The sequence below is a fragment of the Purpureocillium lilacinum genome, assembly GCF_023168085.1.
Source record: "Purpureocillium lilacinum CBS 284.36 DNA, scaffold_6, whole genome shotgun sequence".
Classification (NCBI taxonomy): Eukaryota; Fungi; Ascomycota; class Sordariomycetes; order Hypocreales; family Ophiocordycipitaceae; genus Purpureocillium; species Purpureocillium lilacinum.
The window spans coordinates 2,646,684-2,666,559 of record NW_027072116.1 but is presented as its reverse complement, the minus strand read 5'-3'; the positions used below and the strand labels follow the sequence as shown (position 1 = coordinate 2,666,559).

At 61.4% G+C, this 19,876-nt stretch overlaps 8 protein-coding genes across 8 annotated transcripts; 4 read left to right on the top strand and 4 right to left on the bottom strand.

Annotated features, from left to right (window-relative positions):
- Positions 1-837: 837 nt before the first annotated feature.
- On the top strand, positions 838-2,757 carry PLICBS_008705 (stretch-activated cation channel mid1; the record flags this gene model as incomplete). The annotated part of the gene is made up of 2 exons (XM_018324833.2): positions 838-2,023; positions 2,075-2,757. The coding sequence occupies 2 exons, from the start codon at positions 838-840 to the stop codon at positions 2,755-2,757; spliced, it is 1,869 nt and encodes a 622-aa protein (XP_018176227.2).
- Positions 2,758-3,635: 878 nt separating this feature from the next.
- PLICBS_008704 (uncharacterized protein) lies at positions 3,636-4,959 on the top strand (the record flags this gene model as incomplete). The annotated part of the gene is made up of 7 exons (XM_018324834.1): positions 3,636-3,706; positions 3,783-3,861; positions 3,969-4,366; positions 4,448-4,505; positions 4,588-4,634; positions 4,706-4,828; positions 4,899-4,959. 7 exons carry the CDS (start codon positions 3,636-3,638, stop codon positions 4,957-4,959), a joined length of 837 nt encoding a protein of 278 aa, XP_018176228.1.
- A 157-nt stretch (positions 4,960-5,116) lies between these two features.
- PLICBS_008703 (uncharacterized protein) lies at positions 5,117-5,956 on the bottom strand (the record flags this gene model as incomplete). Its single annotated transcript, XM_018324835.2, has 1 exon — positions 5,117-5,956. One exon carries the CDS (start codon positions 5,954-5,956, stop codon positions 5,117-5,119), a length of 840 nt encoding a protein of 279 aa, XP_018176229.2.
- A 2,537-nt stretch (positions 5,957-8,493) lies between these two features.
- Positions 8,494-11,166, top strand: PLICBS_008702 (glycoside hydrolase 3; the record flags this gene model as incomplete). The annotated part of the gene is made up of 6 exons (XM_018324836.2): positions 8,494-8,581; positions 8,643-8,957; positions 9,047-9,204; positions 9,263-9,657; positions 9,728-10,133; positions 10,222-11,166. 6 exons carry the CDS (start codon positions 8,494-8,496, stop codon positions 11,164-11,166), a joined length of 2,307 nt encoding a protein of 768 aa, XP_018176230.2.
- Positions 11,167-11,466: 300 nt separating this feature from the next.
- PLICBS_008701 (uncharacterized protein) lies at positions 11,467-12,050 on the bottom strand (the record flags this gene model as incomplete). Its single annotated transcript, XM_018324837.2, has 3 exons — positions 11,467-11,561; positions 11,647-11,773; positions 11,886-12,050. The coding sequence occupies 3 exons, from the start codon at positions 12,048-12,050 to the stop codon at positions 11,467-11,469; spliced, it is 387 nt and encodes a 128-aa protein (XP_018176231.2).
- A 1,059-nt stretch (positions 12,051-13,109) lies between these two features.
- On the top strand, positions 13,110-13,483 carry PLICBS_008700 (uncharacterized protein; the record flags this gene model as incomplete). The annotated part of the gene is made up of 2 exons (XM_018324838.1): positions 13,110-13,254; positions 13,416-13,483. 2 exons carry the CDS (start codon positions 13,110-13,112, stop codon positions 13,481-13,483), a joined length of 213 nt encoding a protein of 70 aa, XP_018176232.1.
- A 487-nt stretch (positions 13,484-13,970) lies between these two features.
- PLICBS_008699 (uncharacterized protein) lies at positions 13,971-15,255 on the bottom strand (the record flags this gene model as incomplete). Its single annotated transcript, XM_018324839.2, has 3 exons — positions 13,971-14,765; positions 14,816-15,123; positions 15,189-15,255. 3 exons carry the CDS (start codon positions 15,253-15,255, stop codon positions 13,971-13,973), a joined length of 1,170 nt encoding a protein of 389 aa, XP_018176233.2.
- Positions 15,256-18,928: 3,673 nt separating this feature from the next.
- On the bottom strand, positions 18,929-19,564 carry PLICBS_008698 (uncharacterized protein; the record flags this gene model as incomplete). Its single annotated transcript, XM_018324841.2, has 2 exons — positions 18,929-19,326; positions 19,384-19,564. The coding sequence occupies 2 exons, from the start codon at positions 19,562-19,564 to the stop codon at positions 18,929-18,931; spliced, it is 579 nt and encodes a 192-aa protein (XP_018176235.2).
- Between the last annotated feature and the right edge of the window lie 312 nt (positions 19,565-19,876).

Here is a 19,876-nt window from a genome sequence, read left to right as displayed (position 1 = left end):
TGACTTAATGGTTTGGATGGCGCAATGGAACAGCTTATCGCTGCGTACTGGGGAGGGGGATGTGTGCGACGAGCGGGAGAGGGGGCGGCCGATCTCCCTGTCCGATAGCTCTGTGCAGCTCTAGGATAGTGTACCTCGGGCTGAACCAGCGACCGGCTTCAGATGCGCGTGCTTGTGATTTGTAGCATTGGGACCTGTTCCCCGACAGCGGCATCGCCAGTCGCGAGGCGACTCCCCAGCCAACACAATTGTGACCATCTTTTTTGTCTCGTTTTTGCTCGGACAATTGATACAGTATGGATTCTTCGGCAGTTACTTCGCCGCAAAGCTAAACCCCCAACCCAGCTACCAGCACGGGCCCTGGATGACATGGCTTGAAGCCTATTGACTCAGCTGCCCCCGCCGCTCCATGACGAAAGGGAGCTTGAGCCTTGGAGGCCCATTTCCCCCGGACCAGAGAGGTGCCCGTTGTGGCTGTGCAGCCGCCCCTTGCCCCCCTATTGAGCTGCTGCGCCACGCGCCCGAAACGGCAGTCACAGCTCGAATCCGAGAACAGTCAGCGGCGCTTCTCCAAGACCTCCAGGGTGCCGATGAAACCCTTCCTCTGACAATTCCTCGACCGCAACGCCTGGCCATGGTCCCCGTCTGTGCACTTCGTCAATCCGCTCGAGCCCCACTCGCCAGGCGGTGAATCTCTTCAACATGATTTCTCGCGACCGCAGACGGGTCCAGCATCAGATATAGGCCTGCGGCAGCACCCGTACTGGCGTGCGCGTCCTTCAGCAGCTACGCCTCGAGGTCGGACCGCCTGGTCCTGGCCTGCGGGCGGCAAGCAAGATGCAGCTCAGCCCGTTGCAATCGCGGCTCGTGGCCTCTCTCGCCGCCTCGATCTTCCTCCTCATCCTCTACCTTCTCCTGGTCTCGCCGCGGTTAGCCTTTGCCGCCGAGATTCCACTAGATTCCTACCAACCGATTGTTGCGGCACGAGACATCGACAATGCCCTACAAGACGCGCTTTACGAGCCGGAGTTCGAACTCTTCGACAGAAGCTTACTCGGACGAGCGCCGCCGGGCGTGGAGACTCTTCACCTTGACCAACCCAGGGCATTGAACCTCGAGCCCGGCACGACCGCGTGCTACATGGTGGAAAAGGCCGTGCTGCAGGGGAATGCCGCCTCTGGAAACACTCCGCGAGAGGAGATGAAGAGGGAAGCTTTGCCGGACGATGACACCGGCAGCGACTCGTCGACGCCATCTGGCAAGCCGACCGGGACGCTTTACCTGTCTGCGAATACTTGCCGACAGCCGCGCGCGGCCGGCTCTAAAGCCAACGCACCCGCCCCGCAACTCATTATATCCGTCTCCAACTCGACTCTGGCAGGCTGCCCGAAAGCCTCGAAACCTCTAAGGGATGACAGAGATAAGGTGTTCGAGGAAGGCGCAGTCACGTACAGCGTGAACGCGACCGGGGACATCTACATCGGGATCACGGCGCCAAACGTGTCGACAGACTTCCAAGGAGTGTACAATTATGAGGTTGCCGCATCGCTTGAGGATTACTTTCATCGATACGACGACCAAGGGAATTCAGAGCTCTTGTGGATGGACAGCGATTCATCGTCGGCGCTACTAGTGACCAGGCCCCTGTCGCAGAGCAAAGGAGACATTACTCGAATTATGAGCCAGGAGCCTCCGTACGAGCTCTTCGTCAGCAACAAGAACTGGACAGACATGAACGGCATGATGCATTCTGCTTGCGGCCTGCAACGGAGCGCCCAAATCATGGCTAACAGCGCAAGCAACAACAATCTAAACAGTCCTGTGAAGACTGCAATGACTCTCAGAGGCCCTGGCGGCTTCCCAAAGCAGCAGTTCTACTTTGTGGCCCTCAACGAGAGCACGACCTATACCGGCATTCTAGTCAAGAAAGCCAACGTCACCGCGCACGAGAAGAGACAAGCCGGGAGCACCGCCGGGCCCGGAAGCGTTGTATTTCGGGCCACAGAGTTCAACACAATGTCCGGTAGGTCTAGCTCATGGGCATACTTGTATCATGGACGCTAACATGAGGCAGGAACAAATTGTCAGGTCGTCACGGATCTCGAGTTCTGTGATGAGATTCAGTACGCAGTTCCGGGCAACAGCAAAAAGTTCAACAATACAGCTCTGGCAAAGGCGTACGATGATTATGCCAAGTCCATGTACGCCAATTTTGAGAAAGTGATGATGCAGATCCCCTGCGAGGCCGGGCGGACGTCGCGCTATTCGCTAGCCAAGACGTGCGACGACTGCAGGACTGCCTACAAGCGATGGCTTTGCAGCGTGAGCATACCGCGGTGCGAGGACTTCGGGAGCGGCAACGCCTTTTCGCTCGTGCGGAACGCGGGACAGGCGTTTCCCAACGGCACAAAGCTACCCGACGACGTACGGAGCGCCTTCGAAACACAGCCGTATTCGATGGTGTCCCGAAATGTCTTTATCGACGAGAAGATCGAGCCGGGCCCATACAAGGAAATGCTCCCTTGCGAAGACATTTGCTACAATGTGGTTCAGAGCTGCCCGGCCAAGATGGCGTTCCGATGCCCGCAGCCGAAACTCGTCGCTTTCAACTACAGCTACGGGCAGCGAGATGCCAACGGGTCGACGATTGCATGCAACTATCCCGGCGAAGCGCGAACCCCGATGAGCGCAGCGATGAGGACTGTACCGAACCTGATGCTGGCCACCGTTGCCATTCTCGCAGTCGTGTTTGGCTGAGGCGGCGCTCTTTTGTGAGATACGACTTTCACGTTGGTATTGAGGTTGACTCCGTCACGCCTCGAAGGATGGAAATGGGGCTTTCGCTCGAGTCGACGGCTCTACCAATCTTGTCTGGCCGAGAGGCACCGAGCCGATATACACGGAACATTACAGGCGAAAGCGGTGGCTAGCCGTACCTGGGCCGGGCACAATCTAGTCGCCTGAAGACACGATGACCATGATATGATTTGCTTGGAAACTAGACGTCAACGAGAGGACTTGCAGCGCGGCGCATACCGTTGGAGCGCAAGGCCGGAAAGGCCCGCCTGAGCCGGGGCCTCGACAGGGTAATGGGACATAGACGCCACGCAGTACAGAGCCGAGGTTGCACTGCCGGGACGGCTGTTGGCAGCTCGGTGGTGCTCTTGCTGGTCGAGGGCAGCACGGAGACAGAACATGAATGGACACGGAAGCGTGAGGGAAGAAGGGATGCCCAAGGATTGTATAATCATGGAGATAGAAAGGAGCAAGCGCCGTATGTTTGTTCAATTAATTAATCACATCAACCATCGAGTCTAAGCCTGGGTCGCGGACAAAAGGCCGCGATGCGATGCGAGGTCGGCGTCTGCGGTTCAGTGGCTGGGCTGCCCCTCGGTCGGAGTCGGCGTCGGCGTGTGGGGTTTTGCCTGGGGGAACAAGGCGCTGGAGCAAAGGCCGCCGGCCGGCGCTGGGGAGCCGACGCCATCGGCAATTGACGGCGCCCACCCACTTACACCCACCCGATAACATGACGCTGCTCTCCAGCCTGCAACGCTTTTCCGTTTCCTCAACTGCGCTCACATCCTTTCAATTATAGACAGCGCAAAGAGACACTGCACACACACACACAGACGACCATGACGACGCTCACGCTGCAAGACGTGGACAACAGGGTAAAGGGCCGCCTGGCCCTCGTCACTGGCGCGACGTGAGTTCATCTCCCCGACTGAAGCACCCTCTCCGTGCGCGGGACATGATCGAGAGCAGGTTACTGACTCGACCAGGGGCGGCATCGGGTCTGCCTGCGCGAGGGCACTGGCCGCAGAGGGCTGCGACGTTGCGCTTCACTACGCGTCCAGCGAGGTACGTACGATAACTCAACAGTCCCCCTCCCGCTCCCCCGCTCGCGACGCCGCTTCAGCGCAAAGCAACCAAGCTAACCACCCGCGACGACGGCTCACGCACCACAGGAAAAAGCCGAAGCCCTCGCCACCTCACTGCGGGAAGCCCACCCCTCGCAGCTCTTCACCACCATCCGCGCAGACCTGTCCGACCGGGCGGCGACGCGCTCCCTCGTGCCCACGCTGCTGGGCCGCGAAGCCGTGACTGCGCGGGGCCACGCCGCCGTGTCGGTGCTGGTGGCCAACGCGGGCATGGGGCGGCGGATCCGCGACGTGGCCAACATTGGCGAGGACGACTGGGACGACATCCTCGAGGTGAATGCGCGGAGCCAGTTCGTCGTGACAAAGGCGTGCGTCGAGGGCATGCGGCGCCAGGGGTGGGGGAGGGTGGTGCTGGTGGGGAGCATTGCGAGTAGAGGAGGGGGCATCAATGGGTGTCACTATGCGGCGTCCAAGGGGGCCATGACGTGCGTGTGTTTGAAAGGAGTCTCCCTCCGGTCGTGCTCGTGGAGTGTGCGGTGTGCTGACAGGTGGGTGTGCGCTACTAGGTCCATGGGGTTGAACCTCGCGACGACGCTATCCGGAGAGGGCGTCACGGTCAACATTGTAAGTCTGCTGGCCGGCCGGTTGCATCCCAGTCACCCATGCCCGTCACTCATGCTCAGAGACTGACCATCAACGCGTCCAGGTCCAACCCGCCATGATCGGAGCCACGGGCATGATTCCCACGCCCAAGTCTCGGCAAGTTTGCTCCCACTACAACCGGGGACACAGGACAACCGCTAACTGCATATGATTACGCACAGCACGTGGAAAAGCACAGATCACGTCGAGGAGCTCAAGGCGTCGGACCCCGGGCTGGGTATCGCCGCGAGCGTGCCGGTGCACCGGCTGGGCGTGCCCGAGGAGGTGGCCAACGTGGTGTCCATGTAGGTGACAGTTACTTGCCGCGCCACTCTCTGCTCAGGGATAAGCTTACTGACGGACAATCCTCGATAGGTTCGTCAAGACGGGGTACATGACGGGACAGGAGGTGCTGCTGGCGGGCGGGCTGAAGTGATGAGATTGTGTACCGCAGTGGCATAAAAGGCTGCAGATAGGGACAATTCAGTCCATCCAGGTCCAGAATATAAGGAGAAGGCGTAGCAAAGAGGTGTATTGACATAGAACATTTTGCTCCATTGCCCCCCAACAAGACGTGACGCATTCCCTCTCGCTCAAGGAGAAGACTGCGACTTGACCCGCGCGTACACAACAGGCGGCTTTCCCACCCTCGGGGTTCTCTTGATGACCTCGAACTCGGGCCTCGCCTGGACCAAGTGGGCGAGCTTGTCGAATCCATAGGTCCGGGGATCAAAGGCCGAGTACCACTTAGTGACGAGGCTGCCCACGCCGGCCAGGTTGGCAAAACCGTCGGCGTCGGACAGCGCGATGATGGCGTCCCGCACCAGCCCCGCCGCGACGTCGGTGTCTACCCTCAGCGCCGGGGCCGGCTGCTGCTGCTGTTGCGGCATCTGCACCTGCATCTCATCCCGGTCTCGGGGGTGGGCACGAACAGGGTCGAAAGCGCCAACAGCGGCGGCGACATCACCACCCACAGCAGCGGGCACCAGATTCTCAACATAGATAAACTTGTCGCACGCCGTGACAAACGGCCTAGGCGTCTTGCGCTCGCCACAGCCATACACGACGAGCCCAGACTCGCGGATGCGCGACGCCAGGCGCGTAAAGTCGCTGTCGCTCGACACGATGCAGAAGCCGTCGAAGCGGCCCGAGTAGAGCAGGTCCATGGCGTCGATGACCATGGCGGCGTCGGTGGCGTTCTTGCCCGTCGTGTAGGCGAACTGCTGCACCGGCTGGATCGAGCACTCGAGCAGCTTGTCCTTCCACCCCTTGAGGCTCGTGCCCGTCCAGTCGCCGTACGCGCGCTTGACGAACGCGGTCCCGTACTTGGCGATCTCGGCGAGGAGGTAGTTGACGCGGCTGGGCTGCGCGTTGTCGGCGTCGATGAGCACCGCGAGCTTGACGGTCGTGGTCGCCGTTGAGTCGTCCGTCATGGTGTGCTGCTGTTGTGACCAGTCGATGGACGATTGTGGTGTCGTATCGGAGGAGGGACAGGAGAAGGCACGAACACAGCCGGTGGCAGAGATCTCGGCCACAAGCGGCATTTGGCGTACACGGCGGATCTGGTGTTGTAAGTGAGCTGAGATTGATAGCGGCACGAGATCGAGGTCACGACGCCTCGTTACGTTGGCTGTCAGGGCACGGCGGCTGATGCGTCAAGCGGGGTAGCCAGCCAGCGTGCAAACGGGGAGATGGACGTTTTCGCAAACAAAATGAAACGGCCACCTTTGAGTTTCTTTGTAGCCCGTTTGGAACCTTGTTCGTTGTTTGGTTCCAAATGGGTACCCAGACCTACCCATTACATGTCATGGGTAGTTTTGGGTCCTCGGTGCGCTTGGAACCGCCAACTTTGATGAGTTATGGGTAATACCCACTACCCTTCAAAATCCGGAGGATGAAACGGGTACCAAAACTACCCACAATGAGATCTCGACGGTTCGATCTGGGTACCTACAACTACCCACGACGAGTTGGGACTGATTCTCGCTGAACTGCGCGCAGAACAAGCAAACCAGAGAGGGGACAAATTCCTCAGATCAAACCTCTAGGCAAACAGCAGAGCAAGCGCCTTACCAAAACCGCCCCCGACGGCCCTAGCTACTATTGGCGGTCTAACTACCACCCATACGGACAGGCACGTCCCCGCGGATGCAGGCATGCCAGTCGGCATTCGACCGGAGAAATCTTGAACAGCGGAAATGGGCAGAAAAGGTCAGTCATTGTCATTGCGGAGGCTCCCCAAACAGGTACCCAAAACCACCTATTTCTCCTCATGGGTAGGCACTGCAGGGAGTTTGGGTACCCAAGTCTACCTACGGCACATGGGGACTTTGGGTACCCGTTGGGAACCACTGGGCGTGACGAGGGCTGAAAATGAGTTCATACGTGCCCATATCTACCCATTTCCCGCCGCGGTTAGTTTGGGTACCTCGTTTGGAACCTCCAGACGTTCAATGATGGGTAAGGGGACGGTGTCTATGGGTACCCAAACCACCGGCACATAAAATGGGTAGTTTGGGTACCCAAATCTGCCCACGGCAAATGGGCACATTGGGTACCCGTTTGGAACCACGGGGCGTGACGGGTGTTGAATGCGGTTCATGCGTACTTTACCCATATCTACCCATTTCCCGCTGCGAGCATTTGGGAACTCCGTTTGGAACCTCCAGACTGTGATGGGTAAGGGGATCGTGTTCGCACGGGGAGATTGGGTAGTTTGGGTACCTATATAGGAACCGTATCTGCTTCGAGATACAAACGGGACTTCCATGGCTTTGGTGGTTCCCAGAATCGAAATACGTCTCAAGACCAGGACCTGGGCCAATTTAACCAACCCGCGTGGGTCACCTCGATAGAAATTCGTTCATAGCCCCCCATGTGTGTGCACGGCCCTCCCTCCCGGCCGCCCGGCAGACAGTCAACGGCCGTGTGCCACTGCCGAGGCACGCACGCACGCACGCAGCACTCCAACGCACGCCCGGGCCAGACGCAGATGCAGGCTGCAGCAGCACCAGCGGCACGCGGCGCCACTCCGGCCCAACCAGCAGGTTCGCTCCGCGGCCTCGTGGCAGACGTCGTCGGAGCGCGGCCGCGGAACGATGACATGCTATGTGCTTCGCAGATGGACGACTTGTTAGCAGCGGGGAAGTCTGCAAGCCGGGCCGACTGGGATGGGAGTCTGCGGGAGTTGATCGAAGAACGTGGGGGTCAACCGGTGAGTACGTAGTGGAAGCACGTTGACGTGCGGTTTTCGTGGAGATTGTTCGGGATTAGTAGAACGAGAAGCGTCACTGCCGCGATGTTAACTCTAAAGGAGGGACTGGAGACGGAAAGCTGGGACCGCCCAACGAGCGCCGGGCCAGGCACAGGCTCCGGCGGCGCGGAGTATCGGCCCGGACAAGCACCCCCAGTCGGCAGCCACCCCGCCGCCTCTGCCTCTGCCCGCCCACTTGCATTTCCACTTCCAGTTGCTCCTGCCAGTGGAGGTGCGGCGTGCCGGCGGGGCGGGGCGCCCGGCCCCCCGGAACGCGCCCCGATTCGCACCGCGTGTCTCGCCCCGGACTGCGCCGTCCCCATGATTAACCCCCCCCCCCCCCCCCGATCGGCGCCCCTCTTGCCCTGGGCCCGTGTTAGTTACAATTTGCTTCTCCCCACGCGCGCGTCACACGAGAGCCGGCCGATGCACATCATCGTTCGTTCGTTTGTTCGTTGTCTTCGTCGGCCGAGTGGCCCGTCATCCGCGCCCACTCCCTCGGGAGGTCCGAAACCCCCACCGTGCGACGCCAATGCTTCTTCATCCTCCTCCCGTGCGTAACTTGTGCCCTTCGTCATCGGTGGGAGGGAGGCGGTGAGCTGATATAACTTGTCTGCTGCACCCGCCTTTCCCCCGCGACGACGATCCTGCGCGCCTTTGGCTTCGCAACATCCCAAGTTCGAGATCCGAGGCTGTTCAGCCACCGAGAGACACGAGATGTGGTCCACGACACTGGCCCTCGCGGCCCTCGCGCTGCCGCTCGCTGCGTCGGACCGCGCCGTCTCACCCGAAGTCTACCCCAGCCGTGAGTATTCACTCTCGTGAGACTCTCCCCCGACCCCGGTGCTGTGCTGACCGTCTCCCAGCTTCTGGCCAAGGCACCGGACGATGGGCGGGCGCCTACGCCAGCGCGCGCAAGCTCGTCGCGCAGATGACGCTCGAGGAGAAAGTCAACGTCACGCGCGGCTTCAAAACCGACGCCAACGTCTGCGCCGGCAACTCGGGCTCCGTACCCCGGCTCGGCTGGCCGGGCATGTGCCTGCACGACGCGGGCAACGGCGTCCGCGCCACCGACATGGTCAGCGCCTGGGCCTCGGGCCTGCACGTCGGCGCCAGCTGGGACCGCAACCTGACGTACCAGCGCGGCGTCTACATGGCCAAGGAGTTTCGCGCCAAGGGAGGTGAGATGACGATGATGATGACGCGCAATTGCTTCGCCTGAGGATGAATAGGGAGCGGGAAAGAAGTGTATGCTGACCTGGGAGACAAGTCAACATTGCGCTGGGCCCGAATGCCGGCCCGCTGGGTCGCACGCCTCTCGGCGGCCGCAACTGGGAAGGCTTCTCCGTCGACCCCTATCTCTCTGGCCAGCTCAATGCCGAGACCATCGTCGGCTACCAAGACGCCGGCGTAGTTGCCAACCTCAAGGTATTTTTACTCCCCTGAAACTGGCAAAGCATCACGCATCGTCTGAACCCGTGCCCAGCACTTCATCGCCAACGAGCAAGAGACGTACCGCCGCCCCTATTTCGGCGTCGAGGCCGCCTCGTCCAACCTCGACGACAAGACACTGCACGAGTACTACCTCTGGCCCTTCATGGACGGCGTCCGCGCCGGCGTCGCCTCCGTCATGTGCTCCTACAACCGCATCAACAACACGTACGGCTGCGAGAACAGCAAGCTCATGAATGGCGTCCTCAAGGGCGAGCTCGCCTTTGACGGCTTCGTCATGCTCGACTGGAACGCCCAGCACAACCTGCAGAGCGCAAACGGGGGGCTCGACATGATTATGCCCTACGGCGGCTCGTGGGGGGACAACTTGACGCATGCCGTCCAGAATGGTACCGTGCCCGAGAAGCGCGTCACCGACATGGCGACGAGGTCAGACACTCCGCCCCCTTCTTGGTCACCCCTTTTTGATATCACAACGACTGACAGGCTGCCCATGCAGAATCCTCGCCGCCTGGTACCTCGTCGGCCAGGACTCGCCAGACTTCCCGACTCCGGGCGTCGGCATGAAGAATCTCTCCCTGCCGCACGACCCCATCGACGCGCGAGTGCCCGAGTCCAAGCCGGTGCTCCTCAACGGCGCCGTCGCGGGCCACGTCCTCGTCAAGAACGCCAACCGCACGCTGCCGTTCCGCGGCAAGCCCAAGATGCTCTCCGTCTTCGGCTACGACGCCGTGCCGCCGCCCACCAAGAACATCGACACGCTCTTCCAGCTCGGCTACACGTCCTCGCAGGAGATGGGCCAGGCGGTGCTCGGCACGCTGCGCAGCTTCGACCAGGCCGCGCGTGGAGGCACCATCACCACGGGCGGCAGGGCGGGCGCCAACGCGCCACCGTACATGAGCGACGTGAGTCTTTCTCCTCTCCCTTACCGCCCTCTTCGAACGCCCAAACTGCATGAATAGCATGAGCTGACGCGGGGGGTTCCCCCCTCAGCCCCTGAGCGCCATCCAGCAGCGAGCCGCCAAAGATGGCACCTGGGTCAACTGGGACGTCACGTCCACGACGCCCGACGTGAACGGCGCGACACAGGCCTGCCTTGTCTTCATCAACGCCATCGCGACCGAGGGCTGGGACCGCACGGGCCTGCACGAGGACGCCAGCGACGCGCTGGTGCTGCACGTCGCCTCGCGCTGCGCCAACACCATCGTCGTCGTCCACGCCGCCGGCATCCGCCTCGTCGATCAGTGGATCGAGCACCCCAACGTCACGGCCGTCGTCTTCGCCCACCTCCCCGGCCAGGACTCGGGCGCCGCCCTCGTGCGTCTGCTCTACGGCCAGGAGAACTTCTCGGGCCGCCTGCCCTACACCGTCGCCCGCAACGAGTCCGACTACCCCGTGTACGCGCCGTGCGGCCGCGGCAAGGACAACACGACGGACCCGCAGTGCGATTACACAGAGGGCGTGTACCTCGACTACCGCGCCTTCGACGCCAAGAATATCACGCCGCGCTTCGAGTTTGGCTACGGCCTGAGCTACACCACCTTCAAGTACTCGGCGCTCGCGCTCTCGCCCCTCAAGTCGCTGTGCGCGACACCCTTGACGGACTCGACCAACAGCAGCACTCACGGCGGTGGCCTGTGGGACGTGGTCGCGCGCGTCGAGGCCACCGTCGTCAACGCGGGCCACGTCTCGGGCCACGAGGTCGCGCAGCTGTACGTCGGCATCCCCGGCGCGCCGCCCAAGCAGCTGCGCGGGTTCGAGAAGGTGTACCTGCGGCCCGGCACGGCGGCGACGGTGCGCTTCGAGCTGACGAGGCGGGACCTGAGCGTGTGGGACGTGGCGCGCCAGCGCTGGGTCGTGCAGAAGGGGGCGTATCCCGTGTACGTGGGCGCGAGCAGTCGCGACGTCAGGCTGACGGGTTCGCTGGTCGTCGAGTAGATAAGTGGCCGGGCCCCGGCTGGGAGCAGGCATCGTCGTTAGATTTATCTGTTGTACATGCGCGGCGCAGACTGCCGCGGATATATCCTCCATGGTATCTTCCCGAGTTCCGTCTTCGAATGTGTCCTTCTCCTGTGAAATGCGCGTGGGTGACGTGAATTCAACCCCTTTCCACACCGTCAACACCATGCTAGGTGGCTTGGCAGATATTCGTCGCTCCATGCCCCGGCAGCAACGTGCGTCGACTTCGCTCGACTCTGTCGCAAAGCACCGTATCGAATCGCATCGCACCGCGTCGCATCATGACGTCTTCTTCCCCTCAGCGCCGGCCTCCTCCCCCTCCTTCTTCTTCTTATCGTACGCGCCAACCGTAGCCTCGAGCTCCGCAATCGTCGCTGCACGCACAATCCGTCAGCCAACACCTCCATCATCTGGACGGCGTTCCCCCCTTGAAAGAATAGGCAAGTGTCATGGGCGTACCGTCTCTCTCCTCGCGGACCTCGTCCGCCTCGAGCTTCATCCACGACCAGTACACGACCTGGTACGTGAAGACGGCGAGCAGCAGCACCTTGGCGATGGGCCGGGTAAACGTCTTGTAGAACTGGGACTGCGCCGGTGCAGTATTCAACCGTCAGCTTTCTCTCTCTTCCCCTTGGTGTATGTATGCGTCCGTAGGGGCGGGCACAGCAGTGTCAATGGCCTGGGGGCATGTTGCATACCGTCGCGCTCGGCTGCTTGGACGTGCTGCCGGCGTAGCGCCTCGTTGATGGCCGGAGGACGACAGACGGGAGGGTTTGCGGTTGGAGGAGTCGCGCGCGAGCTGTACTGGGGCCGGCAGCGGCGGCGAGGCGGCGCGCGAGCGGGAGCATCTGCCTGGCTGCCATGGTGGGCGGTCTCGCGGCTGTTCGGCGTCGTCGTCGTCGTCGATGTCGGACTCGTAGGCGATGTCGGCAGCGGCGGTTGTCGTCGGGGCGGATTTGAACGAGTCGCACGCCAAAATAGGCCCGCCTGCCAATTGAGCTCCGTAGGGGCAACCTGCTGCTGGCCGAGCGCGCTGTGGGGCGTCAGTGTCCACTGCGCCGTAACATCGCACCTGATGGAGCCCCCAAGGCTCCCGTCCTTGGTGGTTGCTCTCAGGCCTGCTGGCCAGGGCCCGTGCCACCTGTGGCGGTGCCACGACATCCTGGATGGATCCAGTGCCGGTTCGTGGAAATTGGGGGGCTCATCAACCACGCAGACCCCGCATTCCCCCCAGCGGATGCTGCTCGCGCCACAGCGGCGCCGCTCGCTCGCTCGCTCGCTCACAGGCGTGGAAACCCCGACGGCAGGCCCGCCCGGTCACCTTCCCTCCCGGGCCCCGGGCGCGGCGCGTGCTGCAACCTGTCCCCTGCAGGGATCCTTGACGACACATGTCCCCAAAAGCCCGTCGCCGCCGTTCTTCATCACCACCACCACCACCACGCGCCCCTCGACAGACGACCCCCAAATCTTCCCGCCTCCCGACCGCGGCCTTTTTCTCTCTGTTCTAATTTCTCCTACCACCGCCCTGAGCGAACACCGTTTCATCTACCATCGCCTTCCATACCCGTCTGCGACGTATCTGTCCATACCCGCGCCCACGATCGCGCCGCATCGCGACCCCCACGCCCCAAAGCATATACATATATATAGTGAAGCGAAGCGAAACCTACCCCGTTTCTGCTTCCTCACGGTCCTTTCCACCACCGCATCCGTTTCGAATCCCCGATCCGCACAAGCCGCATCTACACACACAAGTCACAATGGTACGTCACTCGCAGTCCAATTGCTGCCCCTGCGTCGCTGGGGGAACGTCGCTGGGGGAACGTCGCTGGGGGAGCCGCCTCTTCCCCCCGCGTGCGTCGTTCGCGCACTTCTGCCCCCAAGCTTAAGATGGAACGCTGACCGGCCTCCCTTCATTCCCAATGCAACAGGCGCAAACACTCGAGCAACGCCGCCGCAACGCCAAGTTCGCCAAGGTGCAGGAGGCCAAGATGGGCAAGTCGGAGGAGCAGGTCAAGAAGCGCACCAAGGAGGCGCCCAAGGCGCCCATCTCCATGTTCTGGATCGGTGAGTGCTCTTCCCCTTCCCTTCTCTGGCCCTGGCCATGGGGGCACAGCCCGCGCGCAGGTGTCTATATGCGCGCCGCGCCGCTCTGCCGGCCCTCCAACCCCGAGTGGTGATGCCGCAAGTTTGGGAGCCATGTAGCTGACGGAGTGGTCCACGCATAGTCATTCTCGGCTTCATCGTCTTCGGTGGTCTGGTCTTCGAGGCCTTGTCGCGCATGTTCGGCCAGTAAGCGCGCCCGCCGCACTGAACACCCATCGGGCGAGGGCAGAGGACAATGAGGCGCGTCGGGATTCGCGGGACCGCACGCGCGGCGCGTCTACCAAACGCCATCATGGTCCTCTGGTGGCATGCTACGAAACGGAACAGTGTCCTCGACGGCTCCATGCCCTTGGGTTGACCATTCCTCATATTCCACATATTTGGCCTTTCTTGTACGCGTTGAGCACAGCTGTTCTTTATCACCTGGTCTTTAAAATTGCAGGTACGCGACGGAGCTACCACGGCGCAGATGGAAGCAATAAAGTTATCTCACCGGGCGCCATGCCCAGCATTCAACTGTCTTCTCCCGCAGGAGAGCAACTATCAACGCCGTGCTATGCTTTTCCTTTCCGGTCCTTGGGCGCGTGGCCCAGAGCAATGTAAAGAGGTACGACAAAAATACAGAGGATGGCAGGCAAGACTTTGACTGCCTGCTAGGGGCAGCAACAGCAACAGCATTATGCGCCCAGGCCGCGGCGCTTGCCGGTGCCGTCAAACTTGGCCTTCATGCCCTCCTCGAACTGGCGCTGGATTTCGGCTTCGGCCTTGGTAGACGCAGACTTGCCCTTGGGAGCCGCTGCCGACGCCGACAGGGCAGCCGTGGCGTCCTTTTTGCCTCCGAGGAGGCGAAGGAACTTCGCCTGTCGTGCAGATCCGCCTCCAAGATCGCCCACGTTCCACTTGGCAGCATCGTCTGTTGCAGCTGCGTCGGCGCTGGCGTCGCCGTCGGCAACCTTGGCAGCGTTGGTCTTCTTCTCCTTCTTGTCCTTCTTCTCTTTCTTCTCCTTCTTCGCTCTCTTGTCCTTCTTGGGCGCGGGCTCCTCATCCGGTCCCTGCTCCTCGTGCTTGCGCTTCAACTCGGCTTTGGGCGCCGTGACGTCTTCGGCGGCTTCGTCGTCAGCTTGGACAGCCTTGTCCTTCTTCTGCTTCTTCTTCTTGTCCTTCTTCGGCTTGCCGCTCTCTTCAACATCCTCCATGATCACATCTTCAGGGTCGGCGTGAGCCGACTTGTCGTGCTTGTCTTTCTTGGCCTTTTCTTCCTTCAACCTTGCTGTTGCCGTGGCGGAAACGGCGCTGTGGGCCGACGCGTCGCTCTCGCGGCGATGCTTCATGACGACCTCATCGGCAGGCACAGTGCCGTCTTCGGGGTCCGCAATCTCGGCACCGCCAGGTTCGCTGTCGGAAGAAGAGTCGCTGTCGATTGCCAGGTAGTCGTCGCCGAGATCAGCGGCTTTGCCCTCCTTCTCAGCTCGCTGCCTGAGAGTCAGCAACACTCCATGCAAATCAGCAGCAGATAGCATACCTCTTTAGCCTCAGTCATGTACTTGTACTGCGCCAGTGCCTTTTGGGCCTCTGCCGCAAACTTCTCAGCCTGGACGGTGAGCTTCTGATGTCTCTGAAGCAGGCGCAGGCGCCGTCTCTCGCGCTTGGCCGGGTCCATGCTCTTCTCAGACTTTTTGGCCTTCATCTCCTCCCTGCGCTCCTCGGTCCATTTTCCGCTGCGCTTGATGTTGGCCTTGCGCTCCTTCTTGGCGGCTGCCTTGTCTCTGCGCTTCTCCCTTCGCTGCTCAGCGCGCCGCTCACGAGCGTTGACCTTGTAGTTGGCCTTGTCTGAAAGGAATACTTGGTAAGCATGCACCTACTGACGGCAGAGGCTGAAATGTCCTCGGACATACCCTTCTGCCGCTTCTCGTGGTCTGGATCGGCCGCCTGGGCGGATATGCCTGCCGGTACCGGTGTCATTGCGACAGTTGCGAACCCTCAAGGCTGCGGAGCAAGGCCTTGCGTGGGGTTGGGTCCGAGCCGGCGATGGCTTCAGGACTGGGGCCGTCAGATGCGGCTGTACCGTCCTTAGAGCTTTGGATTCCAAATGGGTGCAGTAGGGTGAAGTCCAGCCTCGGGCAGCCTTGGTAACTCGTTTCGAGGTGAGGCTGTGGTTGACGACCGTTGTTTGGTGTGCATGCACGAGGCTGTCTGGATAAATTTTTGGTGGGGCGTAGGCGGCCAGGTCGATGTTCTGCCAGGCGGTGAGGCAGCCTTTCATCCGTCTATCCTCCGTTGGAAGTAGCGCCCCACACCGACCCGGCCGGAGCGGCCAGTGGCAGGAGCTATCGCCGCTGTTCCTGTCCGACGCCGTGCAGGCGGGCAGCGCCCGGCAGGCACTGGGGCCGCAGGCAGGCAGGCGCAGGCCGTGATCGGGCCATTGGGGGGCCCATTGGCCCCAGGAACAGCCGGCAGGGCAGGAGCGGGCAACGGCAGGAGACCTGCACCGCTTGCCCCTTATTATTGCCGGACGAACCAGCAGGCTTTGCTGTTGCTGCTAGCCTGGCGTGCTGGCCAGGCAGCGAACGCCTCCAGCAAGCCATCTCGTCAAAGAGGCCCGAATCTGGTCCATCCATTGCATCATCGTTCATCCTCACGCGTTCATTCATGGAATGTCCAACGCCCGGACGTTGCCTGTCAAGGGCTTCGGGCACTCCCCACGCGACATTGACAGTCCTGCACGCTGCAGCCGTTAATTTCCCGAGACCAGAGACCAGCTCGAATGGCCTTTCCCGTTTTGCGCGAGCGAATGCGACGCCGCGTGCTGCCCAGCATCAGTCAAGATGCAAGACAGGCTGCGACAAAATGCCAGCAGGGGGTGCGACAGCGGCGTGCAGGCGTGTCTTTGCGGCTCTGCTGCGGATCCCAGCGCTCAGCCGGTCCGCACAGCACACGGGCACCAGGCGGACGCACGCGTGCGGCGCGAACTGGGAATCATGAAGGCAGGGGGGTGCTGCCAACGGCACTGCCACAACACACTGCTGCGGTCCGGGCGGCGTTATCCCGAGTCTCCCGGCCGGATGTCGCGACAAGTGACAACCGAGATGCAGAATGGGGTCGAGGTCGAAGAGGTTGCCGCGGTTCGTCGTCATCAGACACCACTTTGCGGTGAGGCTGGGTGCCGCTCCCACGACCCATCCATCGCATCTTTTTTGCCCGATAGGGCAACGATGTGGCAGTGACAGGGCTGAAGGGGAACGGATGTCTGAGTCTCAGTTCCCCCATATGCTTCTTCTCGAACGCATGCAGGTGCTCAGCCGCAGCATCATCATAGTCGTCATCTCCTACAACCCACCCTCGTCGCTGGCGTGTGCAGCAGCTCGATTTCGATACGGAGGCGGTGATGATAGCCAACCTCGATGCGCAGCGCGGTATGCGTGGGCAAGCACCGCAGCGCCGTCCACCCGCCCGCCCGCTCGCCCGCCCCGCCGGTCGGAGGACCGAAGCCCCCGACAGCAACAACTGGAGGTTCCATTGAACCCACCCACCCCCCGGCTCTCGTCCGCCCTCGTGCGTGCATCGCGCCGACAGCCAGCAGCCAGCCCAAGCACACCCACCCACTCCCCCCACCAGGGCTGAAGGAGCACATGGACTGTTCCCAGAAGGCGTCCCCACCGGGCGCGAATTGCATCCCGTTCCGTCGGCTAGGGAATGGCTTCTGCACTCCCTGCGAAGTGGCACTCACTCCCTCTCCACCGCCGCCACACACGAGCCGCTCCCTGCTAAGGTCGACAGTTTGGCTTGCCTGCTGGCTGCGAGACGGTTCCCCCAAAGGAGGCGCGGATTCTGCCTCGCCCGGTCGGGGGTGGCCGCGGCGGGCGCCCGTCAAGGGAGCATCGTGGCGACGCCATCGAGCAAGCACGATCGCAAGCCCCCCGTGTCAAGCCCGCCTCTCAAAGAAGCGCCCACGAACCCCAGCGTCAAGCCCGTCCCGATCTCGTTCGTCTCGTCGAGGACACGCCCGCCCACCCACCAGGCTGCGTCACGGCGTACGTACGACGTCCGTCCCGCAAGATCCGTCTGCACGGCATCCTTGGTAACACGAAGCCCGCGTGGCGGTTGATGGCGTTCGTCCCCGGACGACTCGCAAGGGCGGCCAATCGGCGGTCGCTCGACAGCCGAGTGGGACTGCTACCGGTGCTCAAACGGCCCTGTGCCCGCCGCCGGCGACGTCCTTGTCCCTTTATCGTCCACCGACAACGGGAACGCCCAGCATTCGCTCGTGGTGCTGCTGCTGCTGTTGCTGCTACTGCTGCTGCTGCTGGTGGGTGTGCACCAGGCGCCATGCCGCTGTGCCCAGCATGATCGCGGCAGGCTGCTGTTCTTGAAGCCTCGATAGCTGCTGCTTCGTATTCACGCCGCCACGTCCCAACTGTGACGACGCATACATGGAGAGCAAAGCGGTATTGCGACGCTTCGTGGCACCGCGAGATTCCGGGTCTAGTGACTCAATTCCAGAAACGAACGAATGTGCTTGCGCTGCGTCACAAGCCATGTTGCAGTCGGGTCACTGACGGGCCAAGCCAGCCGCGGTCCGCACGCACCGCGCGCGCACCCGTCAGTCCAAGGCGATTGCCTGTAAATGCTCCCCTCTCTCCAGTCCAGGGGGGCCCACCCCCTTCACTTTCAAAAGCTGCTGTTCCGATGCGTCTTCGCCAGCCCACCGCATCGCCAAGGGGGCCGGACAGGACAGCACCCAGGGTCGCAGGGCTCCCCCCAGCACCAAACTTGGTTCGCTCGCGCAAACGAGTCGAGAACAATGACGCCACCTGCGTCTGGCGCCGTCGCTTGCCCTCGACACTCACGACAAAAAGACCATCAGTCATCAGTCACGCGAGGGCGATTAATAATGCAGCAAAGGAAGTTCTTGTTACTGTAGTATATTCCTGTTTTTTTCTTGCGTCGAATTCACAAGCGGCCGTTTCTTGCCCACCCCGTTCCAGGTCCCCGTCTATCCCCCGCGAGAACCGCCCGAGCCCGCCGCTATCCTGTAAATGCTTTCTAGTAAAAGATGACAGTGTTGTGGAGAAGAAGAGAAGAAAGAGAAAGACCAATCCAAAAGTAGCTATGCAACAGAGAAGTGAAGAAGTGGAAACCAAAGGCCAACCCAAAAAAAACATGAGGCTCAGAAAAAATGACTCTTTTGTTTGTTCTCGGCCCGTCCGTCGTGTACCCATCTGAGAGAAGAGAGGGAGTAAGAAAAAAAACAGACCGCTTGACGCCCCGTGCCCTCGCATATTTTAGCGGGGAGTTTGACTATCCCAATGCTCTCAACCAGAACGCCGCCGCCCACCGCCCCTGTAGAACCACAGTCCATTGGGGACCCTGTCATCCCCCGCAAGACCCTCCTTGTCGTGAGTCGTGCGCGTGGGTTCATTTCTTCTTCATGGAAGCCCACCCGTTCTATCCCGCAGGCGCAATGAAACATGCGAGAAATAAAAGAATAAAAGCAACAAAACAATCTGCAACGAATGGGTTAGCGGATGGTGCCTCGTGTCAAACTTTGGGGGCCAAAGGGGGCCCCGGGGGTTTCTGAGACATACCCGCTGGGTCATTATAAACGAGAGACAAAACGAAAGTGCGAAAGCATTCTTCACACCGTCGTGAACGGAGGCGGGGGGTGAGGGGGCGCCTCGTAGACATAACTCGTCGTGTCGTCGTAGTAAATGTCGTCCCCACCGCTGCTGCCGTAGCTGGCCGTCTGCTGCAGGCCCGCGCTGTACGGCATGCTGTACTGAGGGGGGCTGTACTGGGGCTCGGGATATGCCTCATCGCCGACGTACGTGCCTCGACCGCTGCTGCGGCGGCTCTCCGCCTCGTAACCCCGCGCGACCACCAGGTTCAGGTTGAGGCCGCCCCAAGGCAGGCCCGAGAGCGCGTCCTGGTCGGCGTTGACGTCCGTGAGCGCAAGCGTGCGATAGCTGTTGCCGGCGTGCTCTCGATTCCTCGTCTCACGCTCCGCCTTTTCCTTGTTTTCCCTGGCCTTCTCGCCTGCGTCATCTGGTTAGACCTCCTCACTCATGTGGCGACAGAGCATGGTCGACTTACGGAACTTGCGCTGCGCGATGCGGTTCTGAATGCGCCGTCGCTCCTCCGGGTCCGTCACCTCTGTCCAGTCCACATCCTTGGCGCTGGACTTGGATGACTTGCGGGAGATGGAGTTTGAGGGCGAGACGCTCGACTTCTTCGAGGCGTCCGAGTTGTGTCTGGAGATCTTGGCGGCGGTCATGGCGGCGTCCTTGGCTTTGAAGATGTCAATGTCCGATTCGGTGGCGGACCTCCTTCGCTTATGGCCGGGGCCGGGACGCGGTGTTGTGGCGAGACTGCTGGGCAGTGTCTTTGAACGTCGCGCTGCTAGTCCAATGCTTTCAGGAGAACCCTCTCTGGCGCTGAAAGAGACCGGGGAGGCGCTCTGGATGCGGATCTTGGGAAGCGATATATGCTGGCTCTCAGGATCTTGTTGGGTCTGAGACATCTATTGTTCGCAGTGTCCTCTAGATGTATTCATGTACAGAGATGAGACTGGTGTGAAGAGTATGCG